General features: G+C 40.5%; 2 protein-coding genes across 5 annotated transcripts; one reads left to right on the forward strand and one right to left on the reverse strand.

Moving 5' to 3' along the window:
• Positions 1-1674: 1674 nt before the first annotated feature.
• DPH3 (diphthamide biosynthesis 3) lies at positions 1675-3945 on the reverse strand. The gene is made up of 3 exons (XM_054642359.2): positions 3812-3945; positions 3637-3711; positions 1675-3215 (listed from the first exon to the last, which is right to left on the reverse strand). Exons 1-3 carry the CDS (start codon positions 3917-3919, stop codon positions 3150-3152), a joined length of 249 nt encoding a protein of 82 aa, XP_054498334.1. The 5' UTR covers positions 3920-3945; the 3' UTR covers positions 1675-3149.
• Positions 3906-22879, forward strand: OXNAD1 (oxidoreductase NAD binding domain containing 1). 4 transcript variants are annotated; one of them, XM_054642348.2, is made up of 9 exons: positions 3906-4018; positions 9146-9311; positions 9572-9635; positions 12827-12933; positions 16395-16536; positions 19278-19314; positions 19420-19520; positions 21804-21912; positions 22535-22879. In XM_054642348.2, exons 2-9 carry the CDS (start codon positions 9178-9180, stop codon positions 22687-22689), a joined length of 849 nt encoding a protein of 282 aa, XP_054498323.1. In that variant the 5' UTR covers positions 3906-4018; positions 9146-9177; the 3' UTR covers positions 22690-22879. The 4 variants fall into 4 exon arrangements, with proteins under 4 accessions (XP_054498323.1, XP_077032624.1, XP_054498315.1 ...); XM_077176509.1 differs by having other exon boundaries at positions 19423-19520; XM_054642340.2 differs by having other exon boundaries at positions 19278-19520.
• The last annotated feature ends 4106 nt before the right edge of the window (positions 22880-26985 follow it).

A 26985-nucleotide genomic window follows, 5' to 3' on the forward strand; every position in this document is an offset into this window, starting at 1 on the left:
CAGGGAGGCTAAGCCTCTTTAGTTTAATGAAGAGCAAATAATTTTCCATTCCTTTCCATAAAATTGTGGCAACAGAGTGTATTGCTTGTTCTCAACTGCCCATAAATTGTTTCACCCTCTCTAGTCTCTACCAAGTATGAATTATTTCATTAACATTCACGTGATGCTGTTTTCACCACACTGGCCTCCTCAGTGCAGACCCATAGACCTAATCAAACACATAATCAATCAATCTGCTTGTCAGATACAAGCAGCAAACAAGACTTCTTTGTGTCCTACACAATTGCCTTTTGAGAAAAAAAAAGTGAGCTACTGGTTTGTAAGAGCATGTAATACACAAGTAATGCGTGAGGGGCCAGAGCCTGCGGCGCTGGGAGGAAACCTTGTGACTGAATTCCTGACAAGGGACATTTCTGATGGCTTGCTCAGACTGCCCTGACTGCTGCTCTGGAATGACAGAGTATGAAAGAATATTTTTAAAAGATTACTGCAATCACTGGAATCAAAAGCTTCTTACAAGTTAACAAAAGACAAAAGTGGGCAACCCTTTGGCTTTAGCATTGCTGAACCTTCATGAACAATGAATTCTTGCTGCAGAACTCGCTGCAGAGCAGAAGGGAAAACAACAGAATAGCTCAACGGTTTTTAAATGCTATCTCAGATTCTCAAGGGGCAACAAAAAGAGAGGAACATGACACCCATCCTTGTTTTTCCTCCTTTTTGGAGGGGATGTCAACTACTGTCTTGAGATTCTGCAATGAGACAAGAGTTGGAAGTAATTTAAGTGGGCAAATGTGGCACATCCTTTTCTAACAGTCAGCCTCAACATCTTTCTGTTGTTAAGCTGTAAAAAAACCTCCAGAAAAGCAAACATGATTTGCATAAGTACACAATAAAAAACACATAGGTATGCAAACACACATTGTTAAAGCTTTGATACATAGTCTATGTGATCAAGTGATTTTAATGTGCATTTAAATTGCATTACACAACTTGGACCCTATTCACACCAGGTAAGAAACTTCAAGCCCTGACAGCCCCAACTGATGTAATGAACAAATTAATTCTGCTAAATTACTTTTTGAAAGCCATTACCTGTATTTCAGATGAGTGGGAAATACTAGAAAGAATCAATTAAAAACTTGTTACATGCCATGTTTACTTGGGACCTGCCAAGTAAAATTCAATTGATAAACTCTTTTTACAACCATGCTGGAATTTAACCATATAGAGTACAAATAATCCTCTACACAAGTTTCCTAAGTCAGAAAGGGCCTGACCTTCATTATATAACAAAATCTGGTCTATGGTTTCTTCAAAATCTATGTACTTTTAGAGGTGATATACTTAAGATAAGATGGCAACTTACTTTGATGCCTTAGATCAGAGCATACATTCCCTGGTCTTGCATTTGAAAATTGCTACAATTTCTTTTATGTAGAATATTTGTGGAAAAATCATGAAGGTATTTATGCAGTAGAAATCTGAACAGGGGCTTAGGTAGGGTTCCTGTGAGTTTGCTTTACAGCGTCTACTGATAGATTGAAACGATTTTTATTAACCAATGTGAAAAACCTCCACTATCATCACCCCAGCAGCAGCAACTCAAGACCTCTGGAAATCATTATGGCTGGTACAGAAACAGAATAAGTAATGGCCCATTATAACCACTGATGGAATCTTAAACATCTTTATTTAAATAGTCAAAATAAATATTTGATAAGGCATAGCTAACCAAAGTACCACAACATTTATTTTTTTAAGCACATATGTCAAAGGAACACAAGTGCCACCTCCTGGTTTAGGCATGGAAACACTCTGGGTTGTGCTTACTGCACTCAAAACTAACTAGATGTAGGCTTGTTTCCTCTCCTTTTCTTAAAGTAACTAGAATGTTCATCTTCAACATTCACAGAATGCAGCAAGAACAAAAATAACTCAATGCAAGAATCCAATAAAACTTGCTTATCTTTAGTGCCTGGAGCAAAACAGCCACATACACTCTTCACAGGTTCTTTCCCCCAAATTTAACTTCACAGATGTTAAATCCTATTAAAACACAGGAATGACGACAATTTTAAGTAAATATTCAAGTGCAGTGGCTTGTAATTCAAGAAGCAGTCTTGGAATCAATGTGGACTATGTTCTCACAACTCTTTTCTACCCTGAAAAAATGCCTTTATTAATTAAGTGAAATGTACCCATCTCCTATCCAGGATGTGACAGAACCTAATAAAGAAGGGCTGAGAAATTTACTACAAATGGCACAAAGAACTGCAGCCCATTTATATCTACTGCAAGAATCAAATCACAAAGTTGTTGAGAATACAGGGGTAAAATACAAACCACTGTGAGTTCCAGTCCTGCACGTCAGCAGCTTTGCAGGGATAAAAAAAAGGTTGACTCCATTTCACAGAACACCGTCAAAAGTGGATCACTGTTATGCCAGAGCCATTTGGTAACAACTACCAAAGTTCTTTCAAAGCAACTTTAGAAGCAATTTAGCAACAAATCTGCCCCAATTCAAGTGTTGCCCCCCAGTGCAGATACACAGACAACTACACCTTCCCCGTGTTTACAGGAGTAAAGACAATTTGCCAACACTGGGTAAATGTTGGCTCTGGGTCTCTTGTTTCCTCCCCACATTCAGTATGGGCTAGAAGCACATGAGCCCCATGCTGGGAGAAGCTGTGCTGTGTTAACTCCGTATGGCATTGTGTGTCCTATGGACTCCTAAACCTTGCCTCCCAACATTTCAGCTCTCTGTGCCATTTCACACTTGCATACACCCACACAAGGCCTGTTTTTCTCCACAGCCTAAGAAGCCACTGCTAGACTAAATGTTTTAATTTCCTGACTCCACACTCTTCTTCTGTGTATTGACTTGCTGTAAATCAGGATCATAATCCTCAAATCTTCTGGAATACATAGAGCAACTTATATATTTTTTCAAAGTATAACCCTTTGGAACAAACCGCATTCATGTGTTTAATGTCCCAGCAAACTCTCACTCTTGTTAAGAAGACAGACAATTATTGCACTTGTATCCCACAGCAACACACACTTCCAGAAGGAGAACCACAAGTCTTTCTGCAGTCACCATGCCCATACTTTCTCATCCCAAAGCAGCACAGTCCACGATGCATTCATCAGCACTTGACCAATTCCTTGTTTGGCAAAGGTTCTGCCACGACTTCATCCCGCATGAACTGCTCCTAAAGACAGCAAGCAGGGATTTAGGCGATTTACATTATTTTTGGATCTTTTCTACCTCACAAACACCACGACATACACCCAGGCTGGAAATCAGAGTGATTATAGTATGAATTTGTCTCCCAAAACACGAAAGCCGCAACGTGCCTACCAGGTGAGAAAAGCTGCCAGGGCTACTGGAGTCAACCACAGGAACTCTTCTGTGGCTGACTCTGTATCCTACCCCACACCACCCAGGTAAAAGCGTCTTTTTAAGCCCAAACACGGCAGGAGGAGATAAGAAAAACGAGAGACCAGGCAGCAGATATAGCTCCAAACCAGGCATTTCTAAACACTGCCCGGCGCTTCCAGCACGGGGCGGCAAACCGGGCCTCGGAGGAACCCGGCTGAAACCGCGTCCGCCTGCCCTCCCTCCGCACCCACCTGGTCGTAAATGACGCGCAGGATCAGAGAGCAGCTGGGGCAGGTGGCCACGTCCTCCCCGTTCTCCAGGTCCTCCTGCAAAAGCGCCGGGAGAGCGGTCAGGCCCCGCCGCCCGCCCGGCCCCTGGGCCGCACCATCCCGTTCTGCCCCCCAGCCCTGCCCGGCCGCCCCTCACCCGCGTGATGAGGAATCGGTCCCCGCAGGGGCACGGGTAGCTGTAGGTCCCGGTCTCCTCGTCGTACTCGAAGTCCTCGATCTCCACCTCGTCGTGGAACACGGCCATGCCGCCGGGGAGCGGCGGAGCGGGGCCGGGGCGGACGGGAAGAGGCGGCGCCTGAGGGGGCACGAGGGCGGCGCTCCCCGTGACGGGATGCGGCGGCGGGTAGGGGTGGTGGGGAGCGGGCCGGGGATCCCGGCTCGCAGGGAGGGGTCGGCTGGGGAGGAGGAGGGAGTGGGGGGACAGGAGGGTGAGGGGCGGCGGGCTGAGGGGCAGCGCTCTCGAGTCCTTCTGGCTCCCCCTTCCCTCACGGCGGGAGCCCCGCACGCCGCTCGGAAGCGGTGGCCGGGCCGCCCTCTGCAGCCAATGGCGCTGCCGCTTCCAGCCCTGGCGTCTTGCCTGGCGATCCCAGGGGCTGTGGGGGAACAGCCGGGCACTGCTGCGACCTTGTCCTTGTCCCTGCCCTGCTCCTTGTCCCTGCCCCTTAGCCGTGTGCTTCCCGTGCCCCTTGGCCGCCTCAGTGCCGCCCCGCCCCAGCTGGGCGCAGGCTGCCGCCGCCTCTTCCCCGCCACACCCGCCTCCTCCCAGCGCTCACCGTGTTCCCCTCAGTCCCGGGAAAAGGGGGAAAACCTTGTTCTCTTTGATTGCTTTTGCAGGAAGGTCTATTTGTCTAAAGGAATGTCTTACTCAGAGATAGCTTTTGAAAAAAGGCTTCCTGTGCTGCTTGCTTCAGTACCCTTGCTGCCCCCTTCTCTGCACTCTCTTGCATTAACCTACCTCGTAATTTGCATTTAAGTGAACTAAAAGTAATTCTCCCTTCAGATAGTGACGTGGGATTGTGAGACAGAAGAGATGCAGATATCTCAACAGATACTAACCTAGAGCTAGTGGATCAGAGGGGATAGAGAATGAATAGCTCTTTGGTTTTAAGTGAGGAGAGGAAGAAGTCATGAAAAGTAGTGCTGGTTTCATTCTGTGGAGCAAAGGAGGTTTATAAAAATATGTAAAGGGTGAGTGTCAAGAGGATGGACTCAGGCTCTTCTTGGGGGTGCCAACCACTAGGACAAGAGGCAGTGGACAGAAACTGATACAGAAACTGATGTACAGGAAGCTCCACCTGAATTTGAGGAAGAGCTTCTTCATTGTGTGAGTGACCAGGCACTGGAACAGATTGCCCATTGGTACTGGAGGCTCTCTCACTGGAGATATTCCAGAACCATCTGGATGCAGTCTTGTGCCCTGTGCTCTCAAATGGCCCTGCTTGAGCAGGGAGGTTGGATTGTATGACCCCCTGTGGTCCCTTCCAACCACTGTGAAAAGAGAGGGTATTTGGAGTGGCTATTTCTGTACTGGCTTGGGTAAGGTGAGAATAAAGGGAGAACATCCCACCTGACAGGAGCCTGGGAAGTTGAAGCACAGTGCTTTCATGGAGGGCAGGGAATTGCCAAAGAGCTGGATGAGTGAAAAAATCACAGAGGTGACAGATGGGGGAAAAGCTGTTCACAATTTGTAAAGGCATGAGTCATGCTTGTATGTGGTAGAGGAGAACCAGGACTCATTAAAAGACAATTAGGAATTTATTGGTTGCAGAGTAAAAATTGCAAATTTTTTTTTGTGTGTGTTTTTCATTATTGGAAAGTGATGATAGTAAAAATGGAGCAAGTTTCTTGAACTGTGGTTCAAGAGTTATTTCTAATTTAGGATAGAGACTCAGCCTTCAAGCAGTTGTATCAATAGGGTCTTTCAGCTGTGACTATAAAATTAGGCTGACATTTCTTTTGTTTCCAATATTATGTATTGATATTGAACTATAGATTGGTTGGAGATGTAGATGTCTATAACCATGATGTGCTATATGAAAGATTCCAGATCATAAAGTGATCTCATGAATTTGAGAAACTGATTTTTGAGCACTCTGGGTTAACAGATAATATGCCAAGGTAGAGGATTGGGACTTCATTAGATGTGTATTTTGTTCTACTAAAATATTTTGAGATTGTTAACAATTTTGTTATCAATAGTGTCTACACATTTGATGTAGAAAGTGTTTTTGCTTAAAGTATGTTGATGTTTTGCTTAAACACTTAAGTACACTTTAAGTACTCTGTGATGTTGTGGAAAAAAATTTTGAAGTAATTTTGCTCACTGGGGGTAGAAGACTTTTCTGTAATTCCATTTTTAAAAGTTGCAAGCTGCTGTGGAATTAAATGCTGAAAAACTATTAAAATTATGGACAGTTAAAAGCTGCAGGAAGTATTTCTTATGCTTGAAAATGGGCATTTTGAGTAGTGACTGTAAATGTATTCCATTTCTGAGCAGCCTAATTTATGGAAGCTCTGCCTTCATTCATACAAGATTACAAACAGGACAGATTACTAAGTGACCAGCCAGTGCAGCTGTTAGTGAAATCCTAGAGAGTATTGGCCTGATTGGTTATCAACAAGCTGGATCAGTGCCATTTCAAGGGATTAGAAATGAAAAACATTTTGAAAATAAATTACACGCCTTAAAAGAATGCACGGAAAAAATATTTAAATGAAAGTAAAATATTAATGCTTTAAAGAAGCAATGGACTGCATAATGGGAATAAATATAATTTGATAGGTGATTGATATATGATTGAGAGTTATGCTAATCCATTTTAGGAAAAATAAAGGCAGATTTGCAAGGAATGAGAAATATCTCTTGGCTCTCTATGAACCTGTTCCTACACTTGAAAGGTACTTCTAACTTTGAATGTTGTGCATGTCAGTTCAGCTTTCTCTGTCATAGCTATTTGAATGTATGGTTTTGAAGGTTCACACTGTTGCTACTGCAGTGCATATGGGTGTCCTCCACTTTCTTTACTCTAAATTTAGAGTTGTATTATGTAGGGTACATGGAAGTGTGAGGGATTAATGTCCTTTTAGATAAACCTGTGAACAAATAGGTTTAATTAAAGTTTATAAAATTCTCCACCCAGAACCTTTTAACACTAGAAAGGGAATGCACTTTACCACTAGAAAGGGAATGCACAGTCAGTGTTTGATCTTTCATACATGAATATTGTTTGATCATTTAAAATCACAGATAAGCTGGCTGGAAGGCACTTCTGAGCATCATCCAGTCAGAATTCATGCTTGGAGCAGGACAGTTGTTCACACTGGATTAAGCCAGTCCCAGGTATAGACCTCTCTGTCATGAAATTTCTGCTTTCCAGCCCTGCAGTTTCTCAGTTCCCTTTTGAAGGGGAGCTCTACTATTCTAACCTAGTATCATCCACAAGTTTGCTGATCATAGAATGGCCCAGAGAGACCTCAAAGATCATCAGTTCCAACAACCATGCCATGAACAGGACACCTTCTGTCTCATCATCCAAGTTAGTGATAAATGTATTGACCTTTATCAGCCCCAGGGTACTCTTACTGTTCTAGCCAACAAGTGAAGCAAACCTGAAGCATCAAGTCTTCAATTCTGTCTGCCCAGACAAGTTTTCAGCCACTCCAACCACCCATCTGGTCTTGGCACACACTAATGTGTGTGTGCTTCAGGGGCTGGTGCCAGGAGCCACAGGACACTCAAGGTGTGCTGTATCCTGTCCCCTTAGCTGCATGACCAGACCTTTCATCACCGTCGCTGTTCAGGTTTATCAAACATAACCTGCCCCAGGTAAATCTGAGTCACATCTTCCTGATTGCTTTCTTAGCTTTCACCTAGCTTAGGGGACAAGCTCTGAGCATTTTTCCAGTTATTGGGATGGTGCTGACTGGATGTAAGCACTGCATTTTGCCTCTCTTAAAAAATGAGCACATGTAAGTCTTTTCCCAGTCAGTTGGAGAGTGTGTGATAAGTGTTTTTCATGGGTAATAGACACTTGCCTGACGAGCATGTCAGCTGTGTCTCTTAGCAACCTTGAGTGTAACCCATCTGGCCCTGTGCATTTGAGTGCATCCGGCATCTCTCAGCAGGTGCTGGCCCTGCTCTTACTTATCCCTCTCCTTCCCAACCACCACTGGTACAAACAGGGGTCTGGGTTCAGCCTTTCCTGTAAAGAGTGAGGCAAAGGGAATGTTGACTACTTCAGCCTTTTCCATATCATCTCTGACAAGGTCCTCCCGTTTGGAAAAGCTACAGGGGCTGTGCTGAGGTCAGGTTTGCACCCCTGGACTAAAGGAGGAGAGGTTTGGGTGGGTGTTGGGAATCTCTGATCTGCATAAGAGCAGCCCAGGTGCAGGGAAGGTGAGCACCACCACCACCAGAGAATGACCACAACAAACTGACCTTGGTTTAGCAAGGATCTGGGTTTGAGGCAGATGAGGGAAAAGGCCAGTGAGAAGCAGGTGCTGCTGAGGTGGGTAATGCTGATTATCCTGCCAGAGTCCTCCCTTGCACAGCTGGGCCAGCTGTAGATCTCCCCTCCCAGGGAAGGGATCAGGACACTCCTGTGCCCAGCTGGGCCTGAGGGCGTTCATCCCTTCCTGGGGGGCAGAACTGGCTCAGTTACACTGGCATGAGAGGCAGCTGGCATGGCTTAGAGGGTGTCATGACCCATCAAAGACCCCAAAGTGCCCCCAGAGTCATTTCTGGGGCCTTCCACCAGACCACTGCACATGGTCCCCCGTGTTGGAACAGACAGTGAAAAACTACCCCAGGGAGGTGCCTTGGTGTTCCTACCTGAACAGACTGAACCCATTGAAATCTGTGTTTCATGGTCTTCCCTCACCCCAATGGATCAAATGTCCAGCCATCACTTTGACTAAGTGAAATTGCAACAGTCAGTTCTTGTCACTGGATCCATGGTTGGTGATATCTTTCCTCTATCTTCTCTTATCCTTTTTTTCTCTTCCTTTCTTTTCCTTATATATTTTCTTAAGTGATTCTTTTATGCTTTTGTATTGTTTCATTTCTAGATAATAATTAAAAGGGCTCTGTACCTCATTTTCATTGCAACCAAATTGTTTTAAAACAAATAGGCATTATACATATATAAAAATAAATAAATATATAAACATAAACAAACACTGGGCATTCAATGTCATTTCACTCTAATCTGCCCCAAGGAATCCATTAACCAGAACCTCACTTTACCCTCTAGGAGTGGGCATAACATCCCTTCACTTGAAGGATGCCCATTTTCACTTGTTTATGAAACTTTCATGCTTTCAAAATTCCCTCTCATTATACTTTGTTGCTAGTTTTAGCTCCAGCTGAGCTTTGGCTTTTCTGATTTAAGGGAAATAAAAGCTGGAAACAAGCCATATCAAACACTGAATGCTTCATTTAATAAATATTTACGATTTTTTTTTTTTTCAGGAACCAGTGATTCTGAAGACTGCCTGATCATCATGGCTCATGCTACTATTTATGTGGGTTGCACTGTTCCTCAATTACTGAGAGGTGCTCAGAGCAGAATTTTTCCCTCTCATTCTCCGTTGGGGGTGTTGAGACACTCTGCTTTTTGTTACTGCACAGGCAACGGGTAGGTTATCCACTTCCTTGGATTTTTTTAAGAGAATGCCATGGTAACACTGTCAAAATCAAACTGACAAATTACTACAGACCTATAAATGCTTAATCTAACTCCCAATTATATATTTGTATTTAATTCTTATTTAGATTTGTGTCATCTGTAGTCTGGATTACCCTGGTAAATTGTTATGTTAATAGAAATTCATATCAGTAAGGGACAGTAGCACAGCTGTCAAAATGACAATTATCTTTGTTTGCTTTTTCTTGCAGCACAATAAAATCAAAAAGGAAAATGGATCATCTAGAGAGGACAGCAAATAATTTTCGACAGGAGGTTAGTGTTCTGTTCTTTACAATGCAAGTAATTTTAATTTTTTTTTGCTGTAAAGATAATTATATTGGATAATAGTATTCAATTCCTAGGCTCCATTTTGCCTTCTGCTAGAATCTGGTTTTCTTCTTTTTCTCCTCACTTTTTATATTTGTTGCTGGTATAAAATTAGCATATTTAGTGCTCAGTGGGTGAAATGTAATGAGTTTTTAAGTTTTTCAGTGATATGATGCTGTTTACTTTATGCTGGACAAGAAACTTAATAGATTTCTGGCCAAGTATGGATTATAATAACTAATAAAAGCCCGTGGATACCTCTCATCTCTAAACTGACTTCTCAGATTTTTATGGATTTCTATAATTCTGGTTCAGGTTTGAGATTTTAAAATGTGGAAAATGTCCTTTTATAACATAGGAGTAAGGCATAAAGTGTAGATATTTTGGAAGGAGAGATGATAAGAGATCTTCAGTTTTATCTAGTTTAATTCATAAATACAAGGAAGATATAGCATTGTTCTCCATCAAATCCAGAAGGGCTTATTCTGGATTTCAGTTTTGAGCAGCAAGCATTCTTTTTCATAATGTTCAGAGGGGAACATACTCTTGTACTCATACAGATATTTCCTTTCTGTAATAAGCTGAAGTAGATGCACACAGATGGAAACACACCACACATCTGTCAGCGTGTGTACATGAAGTCCTTCTCTGCTGTTTTTCCTTAACTGTAGTGGAGAATAAATCCCATTTTTCCCAAGAGGAAGCTGGGTGCAGGGGATATGTAGGTAACCCCTGAGAAAGAAGATTCAGCCCTGTCTGACCTGGGCTGTGGATGGATGAGACAAATGCAGCCTGGTTCTGCCTGTCACCAGAGCTGTCACCAGCTTTGGGAGGCACAGAGCTGTGCCTCAGCTATTCCCACTAATGCCAGTCTTCCCTGAGTACGGATCAGTGCTGCCTGTGGACATCCAGCTGCTCTGGAGGATCCTGTTTACCCAAAAAAATGGATGTAGAGACAGGCACAGACCAATGCATGTCCTCCTTTGCTTCTGACCTGAAAAAAATGATGGCATTTCTGAGTAGTGCAGCCATGGGGTTTTTTGTATTTATTGTTTGGCTTGCTTCCTTTCTCTGCTCAATGTCAGTACCTGAAAAATACATGGAAAATGGATCCTTATGTGGTGTTGGAAGCTCAGGGTTGGTGCAGGGAACTGTAAGGCACAAGAAAGAGAAGGAAGCTGTATGAGATAAGTGAAAGAGCAGGGCTCAGTTCTTGCTACTGCACATTCTCTGCATATCAGAGGATTATGCTGTTTCTTTTTTTAATGCTTGATTTATTCTTTGTTGCTTCATTTTTGACCACTTTAAAATCAGTTTATTTTAAATCCTCTGCTTGGTTTTAAATTCCGTATAATCAGCAGTTGACTTTCCTCAGCCAATATTGCCTTATTTGGCCATTTCTGTCCTGTAAAAGATGAAAGAATCATAAATCTGTGTTGCATTACTGTGAATGCTACAGAACATTGCCTGTTGAAGAGTGATAATGTGAAGGACCAGGGCAAGGAAAATGGACTTATGCTTTCTTGAAATACAGCTGCAAAATCAGAGTCCTGTGCCCTCCTCTCACTGCAGCCTTGCTCTGATCAGTTGGATACTCTGGTAATGGTCCAAAATACTGGCTGAATGTCTTTGATCACCCTGACCCAAATTTAATTTTTGAAATAACTTTATACCAATTAAGAATTAAATTTCCAGTACTCTTGCAGCTCTCTCAGCCAAATAACAAATTAAGGAGGGTACTGAAGAGTAAAGAAGGGAATGAAGAAGTCCAAATTTAATGTCCTTTTCCTGCACTTCTCCATCAGAACAACCATTGAAGTCATGTATCTGACATTTCTCTTGTTAACTTTGACTGACTGCATTTCTCATTTAATACTGTCTGCTAAAGTGGAACAGGAATCCATTATACTTCATTTTAAATTAGCAAATGTCCTGCTGTTTAATGGGACAGGGAACATGTTCAGATGTTGCTTTAAGAATAAATTAATTTCCTGACATATGTTTTAAATTACAGCATAGTTGCTTAAAGTTAAAATTTTTTGATCTGTTTGATCTTAGACAAATGATAAATGGGAGAGTTGTGGTATTTTGAGTATTTCCTTGTGTGGTAAGTGACATCAGCATTTTTAACAGTAAAATCTGTGTATTGCTCTGTGTAGAAAATACTTAGGGCATTGCTTTCTTTGTAGAAGAAAAAAGGTTAATAATTATAGTCCAAAAAACCTGAAAAGGAAGGGTAGGGAGGGGATGAAAATCCATGTTACACTGATGGGCATCAAAGAATTTAAGTGGGGTGCTCATCCCTAATGGGTTTTTTTGCAAAGTCTGCTTTTCATTTTTCATCTTTTTTTAAAACTCCTTAAAAGTAGTATTAACTTTGGCTCTGACATCCCCTCCCATGTGGCTGCCAAACAAAATCTGCTCTGTTAACCAGCCATGAGACCTTGTGTCTTGGTTTTCCTGTGGTCAGATGGGGGTGTAGGGGATAAATGCAGTAACACAAGGCTTGTTGGTTTTCTTTCACTGATGCATTAACATTAATGCATAATCTTTCAGTAATGCATTTAATTACTTAAATCAGTCTAGATCCAGAATTGTCCCTGGGACTTCATCTGCAACTGATTTTTTACAAGTTCTTTGTCTTTATATCAGAGATCTTTTTACTTTGTTGCTGGAGGATGCAGGAGTGTGTGTCTTGTATAGATGTCTGAAGAATCTGATAAGTGATAACTAGCAATCCCCTCTCCTTAGAGCTATGTTCTCTTCAGCTCAACTAAAGTAAGTTTGTTTATAGTCTTAGAAAAAGTCTGCTCTCCATTCAATGACTACTTAAGTGAATCATAGAATGGTTGGGGCTTGAAGGGACCTTAAAGATCATGCAGTTCCAACCTCCTGCCATGGGCAGGGACACCTATCACTAAACCAGGTGGCTTAGGGCCCCGTCCAGCTTAGCCTTGAACACTTCCAGGGATAGAATCCATTTTTGTTTCATCATCTCAGTGAAAAATATTGGTGCTGTAGGTAATGAAATGCCATGGGTAACATGGGAAGTGATGGATGTCTCATGCATGGCTTCTTGAGTGCTTTTGCTGCAGATTATATCTACATATCACAATGGCTTCTTTTTCTTTTCCTAGGTAATTACACAAGCAAAAGTGTGTGGGATCACCAATGAATCAGAGACAGTCAAAAGGCTTCGTTTGGCAATTGCAAATAAGGATTTTACTTTCAAAGCAGGACAATGGTAAGATCTTCTGGTACATTTGAGGGGGAAATTACTAGGAGAATTCCACTATAACAAAGTGATGAAAGGTTTCTGGTCCTTGGGCCTTGGAAAAAAGTTGTTAATTTATATAATACTATGTTTTCTTATTGGATACTCTGTCAAAGAGCTGATATTTGGCATAATTTTTAAACAGTCATTATAAAAAATGCTAATATTACTATTAAAAGGGCAGAAGTGGATATTCTTTAAATGTTCAGTTATAGTGTTTTGGTGTTTTCCTATGGTTGATTATATTACATTGTTTCTTCAGGAGTACTTTGAAGTTCAATGCACTTTATTCTGTAGGCTGTCTTTATGCACAAGTTATTTTTACAGTGGAGCTGAGACTGCTGATTTGAAAGTTACTTAATTTTGGTTTATTTCTTCCCCTTGAAGTTTCCACTCTGAAAATTAAGCCTATTAAGTCAGATTAATATATTAATATAAATGGACAAATTTGAAAATAAAAATCTTGAATTATCAAGCCTTTGAAACAATTAGCCGTTTGTTTAAACAATTTTACAGGCTTTTTTTCCCAAGGAAGTAGTGGATTTTCATGTTTGTCTTCCTTCCTTGTTAAAAATACTCTCACTCAGTAACTTGTTTTTTTTCCCCTTAGAAATTAATTTAAAACTAGGAGTAGTTGCTTTTGGCAATGGACATTTAAATGTTCTTAAACTTTTTATTGGTTTTGGCCATCTGAAAGTGGTTTTGCTGAAATCAAAGTATAGCTGCTGGGGTACTAGCAGCATATGTTACTCATGGAGTGTTAATATGCTGGCTTTTAAATTTAGAACCAGAACACAAGATGCTGATTAGCAATAATTTGTTTGTGAAGTAATTTGCTACAGTTTTTGCACATGTGCAGTGACTCATATTAAATTCTTGCTTGCCAGTACTTGCAACGTACATTTACCCTCCAAAAATGTTTTTGAAATGATCATGCTGGAAACTGAAAGCTTTAATTATAATTACTCTTCTTCATTTTCTTCTTCCTTGAAAGTGTTCTAATGCTATTGTAAGGTACACACCAACTTCTCTGTACTTGTATCTATATCTTAGGTTGCATGTTTTTTGATGAGCAACACATTTTCCTGAGCAGAAAAGGCTAACCTGTTAGGATTTGCTATAGTAAGATGTTACAGTCAAAGATTGTCTCTAAAATGTTTACATTTTCTGAAAGTGTTCTAATTATTGAGTTTTTCAGAAGCAAAAGTGAATTTGTTTTGCAAGCACTTTGGCAGATACTGGTTTTTATCTGACTTCAAATAATAATGAAGAGACTTGTTGCTGTTACACCTTTTGATTTACTAAAACATGCATTGAGGTGTATGCATGTTGCAAATACTTTCAAGAAGTAGCTTTGTGATTTTAGTGTTTTTGATCTCTCACTCCAGTAATGGGCAATTATTACTCATTTCTTAAAGATATGGTTTAGGTGGGTTTTAAAAGGAGGGAAGTAAAAAAACCACCCTGGGATCTCTAGTTTACATCTATTTATGCCACTCCTTGTTGTAGGTTTTCTTCACCTTTTTCCCTTCTGCTGCTCTTTTCTCTTAGGCTGTCACAGGTAGCATTTCTTCAGGAGCCCTCTCACCCTCCCTAACATGGCTGAGACAAGCCATCAAAGCTAGTCCACTATAAGATAGTAAACTGTGCCTTGAAATCTCTCATAGCTATGTACTTGGGGAAAAAACACATCTGCATTAGTATTTGGGAAAGGTAAAAACCATGCTTGATGGTAAAAAAGGTAAAAAACATGTTTTGCAAATAATGTTTGTGTGCTTCCCCACCAGGCATGGGTAAGGTTTCCCTTACATGCCAAGGAGAACATTTGACTTAAATATAAATTGTTACTTTACAGCACAAATTCTCATATTTTTTGTTAACTTAAGGTGATTTAAGTAGGAAGATTGTTTTCCACCAGAGGGAGGTAAAGAGCTTCAGCAGCATCGTGAGATGTTCTTTGGCAGGATAAACGCTGCAATTCAAGAGTTGACCTTTCTCAGCTGCCAGGGCCTGACCGTCAGTAAAGCTGGGCCCCACAGGTAGTGGGGCTGCACAAGCTGAGGACACTGAAATAAGCTTGTCATTTTTTTGGTTGTAGATCATTCTTTTGCAGTCAGGTATCTTTATGCACTATCAAGATATTATAAGCATCAAGTTAAAAATTATATCATACTGTATGCATTCTTTGAGAGAAAGAGATTTTTTTCTTCAAAGGGTGAATTTTTCATGGAGTAAGCAGACATGATTTTTTTCTTCAAAAAGTGGTGACCTACTCAAAGTGCTTCTCTCTCTCCTCAAGCATTTGTGGTGTCTGTGAAGAATACAGCCTTGCTGTTTAAAGAAAATACCTGTGCAGTAGCAGTCAGTCTGTATTTCTTGTTGCATCCCCACTTAACTAATACTGAGCCAGCCTAACCCAGGCATGAATTGAATAATGTTTTTCTAGTACCTGGCATTGTTTATCAGTGTGGCTGTTTCCTAAGGGGACCAGCACAACTGGTTATAGGCATTTGGTTTATTGTGAAATACAGTGCTTTTGTTATGTGCTGTAGAAAGCAGAAGCATTTAAAGACTTATGGAACACAGAGGAGTGCAGATGATAGATCACAAACCAACTTGTAATTTTTTTCTGAATTCTTTGGAAGCCTAATCAAGGCTTATCAAAGCCGTACGTTTATGAGACTGAATTATAGTTCATATATAGTAATGGCTTGCCTTCCATACTCTCTAATGGCTGGTATTGCAGAAGCTTAGCCACATGTTACCTTCTTATCTGTACAAATTCATGCATGGTTTGCTTTTAAGCTGAAAGGAAAAAAAAGTAGGAATTTATTCCAGTTCAATTTCCTATAACCTAAAAAAGCGCTATCTGCCACCAGAGGGAGCTGCAGTTCTGCTGCCAGCTGTGGACTTCTTCTATGGGAAATTTTTTACATACTGTTGGTTTGATTTCAGATATTTCATCTGCTCAGGAAAAGAAAGTGTTTAATATAAAGTAATTTCCCTAAAATTAAAATGCCAATCTTCTTATGTTTGAAAATTGAAGAGCCTGTCAAAAGGACCATAAAGAGTGTGAATTAAGCTACTCTATCAGACCATAATTATTTGTTTGTTCTAATATGCAAATAATTGATTTAAAACACTTGGAATTCTAGTCTGTTGTGAGATGTGACATCTAATGCTAAAAGCAGAATGGTTTGAAAACCTTCTAGTTTAGCAAACATGATGACATGATTCTAGAAGAAAATAATTCTAAGGAAATGGTGTTGTTCAAGGTTAACTCCATTTTTGGAAAAGTTACATTACAGAAATGAAGATATTGTAAAGGAAAGATAATTGAAACAAAGGCAGCCACATTATTTTGGCTATTGTTGTCCATGTTTGGGGCTGTTGGCTTCTTTTTTAAACTTTCGTGTCTGATCTATTTTTAGGGTCGATTTCTTTATTCCTGGAGTATCTGTAGTTGGGGGATTCTCAATATGTTCAAGCCCTGGCCTGTTAGAACGAGAAGGAATACTAGAGCTGGCAGTAAAGCACACTGCTCATCCTCCTGCTCACTGGATTCACACTGAGGTAAATGACATTAACTGGGAGATTGGGCTTGCTCTCTTTTTTTTGAGGTAAAGGGGATGGTGTGTAGTTTTAGACCACTTTGTGCTATTAACTGCAAAATTCACATTGACTTCTTTAAGCATTTTTGATACAACATAAATCTTAAAACCTTTTGTTCAGTAAGGGACTGAAACTGGATGTTTATATGGAAATATGGTTATTGTGAACTTTTGACACCACTTGTGCTTACAGCGGACTTAAAGTGATGTTGTAGTTAGTGTATATAAGGGTTCTCACTCTGGAATTAATGAATTTTTGAAAAACCTCTGTTCTAACTTATATCCCTGAGAACAGGCAGTGTTACACATTACAAAGTTACCTTTGATAACCTTTCATAATTCTTGACTATTTCTGTAAATATAAAGTGGGAATCACTGACAAATCACAGATAGAGATTATTAAAGAGGAGCCAAGGAAGATACTTAGAGCAGTTCTTCTGAAATGATAAAACATTTCAGAATATCCATAGTATTCTTTTAAATGCACAATATTTTTGTATAAAGACATAACACAAGGCTTGGGTTTTTGCTGTATGAAAAGTAAAGTCTGAGATTTGGCCTCATGGTGTTTTGTTCATCATTTACCCCATTTAGTTTGTCAGATGTGTCACATGTTTCATCAGTGATCTGTCCTATCAACTTTTGTTCTTTTCACAGTCTCTGGAAACTATTTAAGAATTTTTGATGTTGTAAATCAATTTTTATTGCTGAGTTTTCTGGTGGAATTTATAGGATAAATCTTTAGTTAAGGGGTAACCTACATCAAACCTGAGGCCATGGAGAAACCTCCAGGGTATACATGGACTCTTCTAGCTAAACAAAAGTGTGTGCTTTTCTTTAGGAAACAAGCAGAAAAAATAGCAACCTAGAATTCAGAAATGTTGCATATATGGTGACAAAACTGGTACTTGTTTAAAAATTGTCCTAAAGGAAGTTGGTATCTCAGGTTAAAAATATTATGGGAGTAATTAACACTGATTTACTCACTGTATTTGTGTTTTTTACAGGTATTTATTTCTTAATATTACTGTACCTAAAATAGTAAATTTTAGCACCATGTATTTTACATAACTTGAGGAAGATGTAGCCTGTTCTTTAAAAAGTATCCATGTAATGTATTGATTGCTTCACTTCTCTGCATGAGCTGTGTCTATAAACTAGGCTAAAGGACAACACTTTCTCATGGTGTTACTCCAGAATTTTACTATTTTTTCTTGTATACTAACTTACTGTTATCATTGTCATGGCCAAAGCATGGAAATATCTGGAAGGCTGCTGGTTAAGAGAGATTCTCCCCAAATCCCATGTCCGATCTTGAGGAACTATGGCTGGTTAAGGGGGCAGATGTGAGATTGTTTCTCCCTAAAATTGCTTATTTCCTCAAAGGGTACCATATTCTGTGTCCTCCTTTGGCCACATGGATGTGGAGCATGTGGATTTGTGCTTCTCTAGACCAGAGTAAAACATGGTGGGAAAGGGTGGCAGTGTACATCACAAGGGAGAGAGAAATCAGTTTCAGATAATGAATGCTCATTGCCCTACAGTATACTTGAGACAAAAGTTCTGCAATAATTAAGAGAAGCAAGAAAATTGTTGGGTGTTTTTAATGATCATGCATACTATTTTAGGAACCCCTGTGTTCTATCCAGTACCTGCATCCAAGGGCCTCCTTCTTGCTCCTGGTGGAATTGTTACACTTTACACCTTAGCTGTCTGTGCAGCCTTCGTTAATGGAACTCCCTTTGTTTCAGTTTGCTGTTTCCTGCTGTGAAAAGAATTCTTTGGAGAAAGTGTTTTCATTCTCTAAGCTAATTTTTCAGCAGTTCCTATAGCTTCTTTTTCTGTCCTCCATTCCCACTTTTCTTGGTTTCCCTATTCCCTTCATTTTATCTTTTAAAACCTATGTATGGCCTAAGTGCTCTTGTTTGCTCTGTCAGCATGCAGTGATGTGGAAGAACTCACCTGACCTCTCTGTACTGCAGCTTCACCCTTCAGACAGGATGCACTGCTGGTTTACCAAGGAGATACTGACCCAAGTGGATTTTTTTGTTGTAGCTTTTGTTTTCCATGTATCAAAAAAACATGCTTGGACACATTTCTTTAGGAAGTAATTTCTCACATACAAGTGGAGAGTAAGAGAGATTTTCCCCTGATTTTTCTTCTTCTGAGTCTCTGAAGTTGCAGCTGCAGAAGTGATTCTGCAAAAAACATTCTTGTGGATACTTGCTTCACTTTTGAGTGGATTTTAATTTTAAGGAATGGGGATGGAAAACTTTCTGTATATGCAACTTATTCTGACCTTCAGTGACCTCATAGGAAGACCTTTTTTGGCATGAAGCTGCTTTTGGGTAGAAGTGTGATTTCACATGTTGAGCTCGGGTTTTCACAACCACACATTGTTGTTGGAAAACTCTGTGTGAATTGTTCCTCTTTCAACTCTTATGGGGACAGGAAGGGGGAGTCACCGTCCTGCCTTACCATAAGACTGAAACTTTTGAAAGTAGAACTAGATCCCTAGAGACACTGGGTTACTTCAGATAGTTGGAAAGTGTGTATATATTTTAAAGTCCTTCTGGTTTTCTTTCACTGGTCAATTAAAATAAAAATCACAGCCCAGCAAACCTTGTGACTGGGATGCAAAAAGAGTAAGATTTCAACTTTTGCATTTAGTTCTGAAATTAAATATCTTCTTTTCCATCCTAGTGTACTCTTGACTCAGAAGTGGCTCTGCGAGTGGGAGGTGATTTCTTCTTTGATCCTCAGCCTGGTGACTCCCCAGTAAACCTAGTGCTGATAGCAGGGGGTGTTGGAATTAATCCATTGTTTTCTATACTGCTGCATATAGCAGATCTTCATGGATACCAAGAGGGTAAAGGAAAAAGACACAAATTGGGAACAGCGAAGCTGCACTACAGTGCAAAAAATACCAGTGAACTCTTATTTAAGGTAAATCAAAAGTTTTTTTTTTAAAAACAGGTCTCAGCTATTCAGCTGCTAGTGTGTATATCAATGTTACCAAATTCCAGAGAGTCCTTCTGTCTAAGACACTGTACAAACAGAGACAAAAGTCACTTCCTGCCTCAAATCCCGTGTGTGTTTTGTTAACTACTTATGCCAGTGTACAAAGTAAGGCTGTTACTGGACACATCTGCTCCCATTGATTTTGATAAGTCAATTAGCCCTGAATTTTACTATATCCCTGCATTTTACTATGATCTTGTAAGACCATCATAGTATACTAAAGATTATATATATATGTATATACACACTAATAGTCTGCATAGTGCTATAATACTGTAATGACATAGTCTTAAGTAGAAATTGTATTGAATGGAAAGACTAGAAAAGAATAATTCTATCCAAAGGAATACTTTCTAAAATAACAGCAGATTTTTATTGATAATGTATTAGTTACTAATAAGTACTAGTGTATGAATGAAGGATTTATAGCTGCTTTTAAAACTGCTTGTTTTACTGCAGTACTTCATCAACATTTACTCAGCAGTTAACAATCAGTTGTCACACTCAGCCATTAAGGTTTATTGACAATATCTTAGGGTCAAATTAGCACAGCTTCTGTAAAGAAGCATCCAAAATGATTTATGGGGTTTTTAAGTATTGAAAGCTTTTGACTGTGAGATGAAGAGCTGTCATGATTCCAGAAACTGTGTATAGGATCCATCACTAGTTTTATTTCTGTACTTCTATCATGTTTCTAGATACGGAAATACTTGCTTTCTTTGAAAAGTCATTTGTTTGTTGCTAGAAGTGGAATAATCTGCTCTTCCTTTTGCCACCTACTGATCTTCCAGTCTGTTCTAAGCATGCACAGGTTTTTCCAGTGCCAGTACTGACATTCCTGGCATTCACTTAAGCAGTTTTACGACAGCAGAACTTTTGCACTAAAGCTTCTGGGACAAAAGAGAAAACAGTGTCATCATGCACAGTGCTTAAAATATATCCCTCCTTCATTCTTCACATGTCCCTCAGATCCAGAACATGGCTGTCAAAATTCTTCACTTTTGTGCAGAGGATTGAGGAAACAGAATCCCTAGCAGCCTTTATGCTGTTGTGACAAACATCAGTACAGGATGTGTACAATCTCCAGGAGGACCTGCTGGGTTATCACTGATGGTTTGGAGGACGTGGTCCCTGAAGGAGCAGCTGTGTATGGGCTGACAAGGGCAAAGGGAGATGCCATGGTGGGGTCTGATCCTTACTGTGCTCTCATGTCACAGGCTGAGGCACTGGAAATATCCTTAGTGCAAATGATAGAAGCAACAGCATTGGGTACAAAGACAGCAAGTCAATAGTGGAGGTGCTGCTGGAACACTGTACAGCAGTGGCAATATATGCTGCTCTCCATCCCATGTCTTTTTAGGTATTCAGGAACAGATTTTTTACAAAGTAGAATCTCTCTGAGTTTTTTTGTTAAGCAACCCAGGGCAGACTCAGTGTAGTAACTACTTAACAAGCAAACACTAAAATGAGCAAATTTACCTAGAAATTATTTTTACTTCAGAATATTTTAAAAAATTTCCAGTGCCTATTGAAGCAGTGAAAATCCTGTATAATGCAGAATCTAGACAGTAGCTAAATTTTAATTTCAGAACTAACTACAGCATCTGACTAACATATTCTTTTTTTGCTGATTTGAACTAAAGCCACTGGGGGTTTGGTGGTAACTTACCACAGCTGTGACTTAGGGAACTGAAAATTAGTTTATACTTTCTACTCTGGTAAAAATAACATTAGCATTACGTGGTAGTTGGTTTTACTTAAGAACATAAGACACTAAAGGGTCTAGTGACCTTATCAGATAAACCAGACAAGACTCAAAAAGTTCGTAACTAATGGTAAAGACATACTGAAGGGTTTTTTTTTAATGGAAAACCCCTGTGGAAGTAGAAGGAGGAAATACTGAGAATTCATAAGGGGAAGAAATTGGGAAATGACCTAAGTGGCTCTTAGGTCCAAATCTTACAGATTGTAATCTATGTCAGAAAAGGAGAAAAGCACTAACAAGGCTGGCAGGGTATTTGCATTCCAAGTGTGGGAATTCTGTGTATGTGTGCAGGTCAGGCCTGTGGAATCACACCCATCAGGTTCTCACTGCTGAAATGCAAAGTCTTGGTTCTCAGTAATAATCACTGGCATTCTGGGACTGTGTGCATACATCTGCTTTGATTTAATGGCCTGTGGTGTAAGCAAGTGTGTTTAACATTACAGAAGAATATTCTTGGTTTGATGAAGGCGTTTCCTGGAAAGATCACATGTTGTTTCCACGTCACCCAGCAGCACTCACAGATCTGTAAAGAACTGCAGCCACACGTTACAGGTAAATGTCATTGTACAGAGATCCTGTCTGAAGCCCCAGTTTGATTACATCCTACAGGATGAAGCTGTGCATAATAACCCAGCATTTTTACATTTAAAGCTTCAAAATGAGATGTGAGTTAAACAGTTTCTCTGTACTTATTCCACTTTGCAGAAAAGTTTTCTCTTTGCAGTTTTTTTTCTCTGTTAATCCTAAACTTTACAGTGGTATTTCCCACTGCAGACTTTATTCCAGAAACTATTAAGCAAATGCTGTTTACTTTCTTTAAGGTGGGATTGATGAAGCATGAGCTGACTGCTTATGAGATACTTCAGCATGTTTCCATGTCTGCTGTATTTGTGTTAGAGATACCTATTTTTTATGTGAATTTGGGATTTTACTTGTCTGTAAGCCATGTTTCTCTTCAGTGACTAATACCCTCTGCATTCCAAGTACAAGCAATGATCTAAATCCCCAGAAAAAAATGGTTTTGGAAGCCTTAAATCTCAATACCTATTATCCTGGAACAGGCCAGGCATTTCGAAAAAATGAGTGCTTGAAATACTTCTAACCAGACACTGTTTTTGAAGTGACTTCACGATTAATATTTCTGTTCTCATTTCCTACTTTTTTTCTTTGTCAGAGGGAAGAATATCTGAAAAGGATCTAGAGAAACACGTATCTAATGATACTTCATGGTACATCTGTGGTCCCCCTCCAATGATAGAATCTATATCCAAACTACTCACTAACATTGGTGTTCCTAGAAACCGTGTTTTCTTTGAGAAATGGTGGTAGTGACACCCGCTGAAGAGAAAATTATAGTATTTTTTCCAGTGCATTTTGATAAAATGTACAGAGATGGACTATGAATTATTTTGAAGATTTTAATGAAGATGTCCTCAATGATTAACTGTAATACACCTGTAATACAGTGCTGCTGCTTTGGGGAAAGAAAAGTGATTTTATATTAAAGACATTAACTGTTCTAGTTTTTCGATGGTTTGCCTTTTCTTATGGGTGGCAGCATATTTTCACTTTATACACTTGCCCTGTTAGTCAGCTTTTAAAAGACTTTTTCAGTGCCTGATTCAGCACTTGTAGAGAACTAGTTGTGCAGCAAGGCCAGATATGTTTGTAAGGATAATTCAGGTCACAAGCTCTGCATCTGCTCCAAATGAGTCAACACACTTCCCCCCCAGTTCTATATAATGTATTTACTATTTTTATAGAAGAGCTGCTGTGTTGTGACTTCCTTCTCTTGCCATTTCTTCTCAGAAGAAAAAAAACGCGACCTTTTATGTGGTTTATATAAATAAGTTAGTTGTGTTGAGAAAGATATTTTCTCACAATCCTGTTTAGCCCTGAGTTGAAAGTGTTGAGTGCAGCATTCAGAGGAATTCTTCCCCTGAACCTGTATCCTGTGCTGAGGCTGGTTCAGCCAAGATTGTGCTTGCATGGGCCATGTCCTCAAAAGCAGCACTGGCCAGCAACAGCTGAGACAGGAAATCTCCACAGTCCTGCTGCATAAATTACTGAGCTTTAGGGGATTCCAGGACATAGTGCTTGGAAAAAGTCTTTGGAAAGGTTGGTCATGTAAGGCATGAGTGTACCTCTAGGTGTAATGGCCAATACCTGAGCCCTTCCTGAATGACCCTTCTTTGTCCAACTTTTAGAAAAACTCATCATAGAAATTAGGAGACCAACAAAATATATAATGAGTTTTTTAGATATCTGCATAGACAGTTCAAGTCCTTAAGTGGCAGAGATTCATCCTGTACACTTGAAGACCTCAGTCAGGAACAGTATCAAAAATACTAAATTCATATTGAATTAGTAAAAATGTCAAATGGATAAGGCCTTCCCTTTGTTAGTGGCTCCTTTCCTTCAGTTACATGTTTCAGACATAGCAGTCTAGGTAATGCAGCACGTTCCTTGCCATCAGTGTCTCCCTGCTCTGCCATAAATAGGGGTTGCAGAGACACTGAACCACCAGCCAGTTCCCAGCTTGCTGCACTTGCCTTGGTGTGAAGCACTTTGTTTTTCAAGCATAATGTCCCTGTGGCTGGCTAAGAAGGCCTCAAGCCCAGCTGTAGCTCTTTCCCAAGAAGTCATTTCAGCTGCAGCATACTCCAGTTGTACCCTCTTTTTATCAGTCTGGTACATTGTACAGCCTGGGGGCTGCTTACATCCATGTGCACCTCATCCTCAGACTGCAGAGAGGCAGCCCTGCTGGGAAAGGCCAGGCCTTGCAGGAGCAGCACACAGCTGGGACTGTGTCAGGAGCTGATAAACAAATGAAATAATGCCAGTTCTTCCTAGGTATTGAAGGGAACAGGCCATACCTGCTGCCACTCAGCACACACAGAACTTAAGGACAGGCTCAATTTTCCATCTGGAGGGGTGAATCCGATTGATGGACCTTTAAAAGTTGCCTCTTGGGGACAGTACTGTGATGAGGCTTTGCCCCCAAGTTTGTGCCTTCTGCTGCCTACGCTTAGGTCTGTGCTTCTGTTCCATGCAGTGCCACTGCCAGCTGCCATTGCTGGCCCCCTGTGTAGCCACTGCAGGCCCAGAGGGGATGTCTCATCCAATCCCTCCTCCTCAAATGAGAGGAAGATTCCTTCTGAGTACCCCTATTTCAATGAATGCTTCCTTGTTTGTTCACTCTAGAATGTAAATAGGACAGCGTGCTCGTCACAAAAAATAACACCCAGGGGGTTTTGTGTTCACAGAGATCGCAGCTGACATGTCAGAGCTTGATGCTTGAAAGAAGCAGGGCTTTCCTAGGAACGTGCAATCCATTGCTATCAGGAAGTACTGGTGCCCTAAAATAGCCACGCACTAGGCTCGTCTGTGTTTTAACAGTGTCATGATAAAAAGATTCTGAGAAGCCTTTAAATGTTGTTTTTCTTATGACTTCTAAATCATGTCATGAATTATAAACTGGTATACTGTTTTCTTCCCTTAATGCAGAGGCTTTCTGCAGCCCAAATTACATCTCTTTCACAAACCTTCCTCAGACCTGCACCAAAATGTCCATTTAACAAAAGGCATTTTGAAACCCTTTGCTTCTGTCATCATCTTCTTTTCCCTCTAACCTCCTTCTGTCATCCCCTGTTACACTCAGCCTGAGTGCTGTGGGGCAAGGACACATCTCGGTAATTGTGTGGGCTCACCCACTCGGAGAGCAGGATGAAACACACACAAACACTGCCCCGAAACACGGGCAAGAACAATTATGTCATACCCCCTGCCCCCCCAAATAGTAGTAAGCTCTGGTACTGTAGCAAGAAGTCCTTTCTTACCTTGTAATAAATGCCATTTCTAAGCCAAGAAATCAGAAAAGTTGTTGACGTCCCCTTCCTCCACAGCCTTTTCCTGTTGACACTTCAGAATCTTTGGAAGCCTCTTTCTAAAGAGTTTCCTGGTCTTTTAGTGAGATGTCAGTTTCACCTTAAAGTCTGTTATTGCATCTGACTCTGCTGTAATTGAAGATAAAAATAACATCCCAGAAACATTAACCCATATAAACACATGGTCTACAAGCAATTCAATAAATGTGATATTGGCCTGCACTGGTGGGAACAGTGCAGGCCAATATCACATTTAGAGAGAGCAGCCCCTGCTGTTCAGCTGCTACTGAGTTGGAGAAATACTCTCATCATTTCGGTGAATCTTGTCATTGTGGAAAATGTTTATTCCTCTTACACTTGTGCCATCAGTTAAAGAGCTGATGGAGAAAAAGTAGAAGGAGAAAAAATAGACTGAAAACTTTTTTTTTTGCAATAAGGGATGAGCAGTGAGACATGTATCCATCTATACATTCATATTTAAACTTAAGAACATGGTTTGTGAGTTACCTGGTGTTGCAGCCTTGTTAGACTTTCTCTTCTTCCTGTGACATGTATTATACCAGTTTGCCGTGTGCTCATCCGGTACAATGAGTATCAAATATTCCTATAGTACTTGCATCAATTAGCTGGAAAAAGAGTGGCTATTCAGTTATCATTAGATCATTTTAGTTAGTAGGGCGCTTTTGTGAGTAACAGAAAGCACTTAAAATGGAAAAGCCTTTTTTCCCCCTTCAGTGCATAGGTAAGGTACTGATTAGAGTCAGCTGCCACATCCAGCACCACAGGCACCTTCCTGAGGAGGGAGGCTTTGGCAAGGATCACCTTTTAAAGGCAAGGGCACATCTTCACTAACAGCCTCAGAGACATATGAATTGTGCCTGCAACTACAATTCATAGGCGTGTCGTTCGCTGGCATTTCTCATACTTTTGAGAAACATTTATCAGCAAGAAATTAGTATCTGCTCTTCTTATACTCTTCAGTTCTGGGAGGATGAAATTCCTGCATGAAAGGCTGATGATGCTTCATTTCTGCCCTATAATTGGCTCCCTGAGGCAAATGTAGAGTCACAGCAACTACAGAGAAAAAGTAGGGTATCTATCTAAATGCAGAGCCCCTTCCTTCCTCTGTTCACCTCAGAAATCGAGGCTGACAGAGAAGTCAAATTAGGGAGAAATGGGTATATTGTTTTATACTTAGCTTCATTTCCATACATATATTAAAGCTCCTTTGGGCTATTTCATATATACTGTTTTCAAGTGCACAGATCCAATAATCAAAGCCATAATGCAAGCTGAAGTACCAGTCCCATCGTTTGTGCACTTCACCCCTCTTAACATACCTATTTTCATTATGATGCTTCAAGAGTTTGGGCACCCTGCCCATCATAGTTGTACCCCTCTGCCCCTGCTCCCCACTCTTTGTTGCAATTTAAAAATCCTTTTCCATCTTTCATTTAATTCATCCCCTCTTTGACATTCCTCATTTGCCTCACCCAGTGATGTGATGCCTCCAGGGACAGTGACTCCACCTCCACCATTTGCCTCACCACCACCACCCTGAGCAGCCCATTCCAATGCCTGAGCTGGATTTTCTCCTTTGAACTTCTCCAGCCTAACAGCTGGTGGCTTGTTCAGATGACCACTTGCTGACTGTTGTCTTTCAATCACCTGGCCACTCTGGTGGTCCTGCTTTTCCAGCCCAAAATGGCAAAGGCAGCTGAAATAAAATGCAGGTAAC

The sequence above is a fragment of the Agelaius phoeniceus genome, chromosome 1, assembly GCF_051311805.1.
Source record: "Agelaius phoeniceus isolate bAgePho1 chromosome 1, bAgePho1.hap1, whole genome shotgun sequence".
Taxonomy (NCBI): Eukaryota; Metazoa; Chordata; class Aves; order Passeriformes; family Icteridae; genus Agelaius; species Agelaius phoeniceus.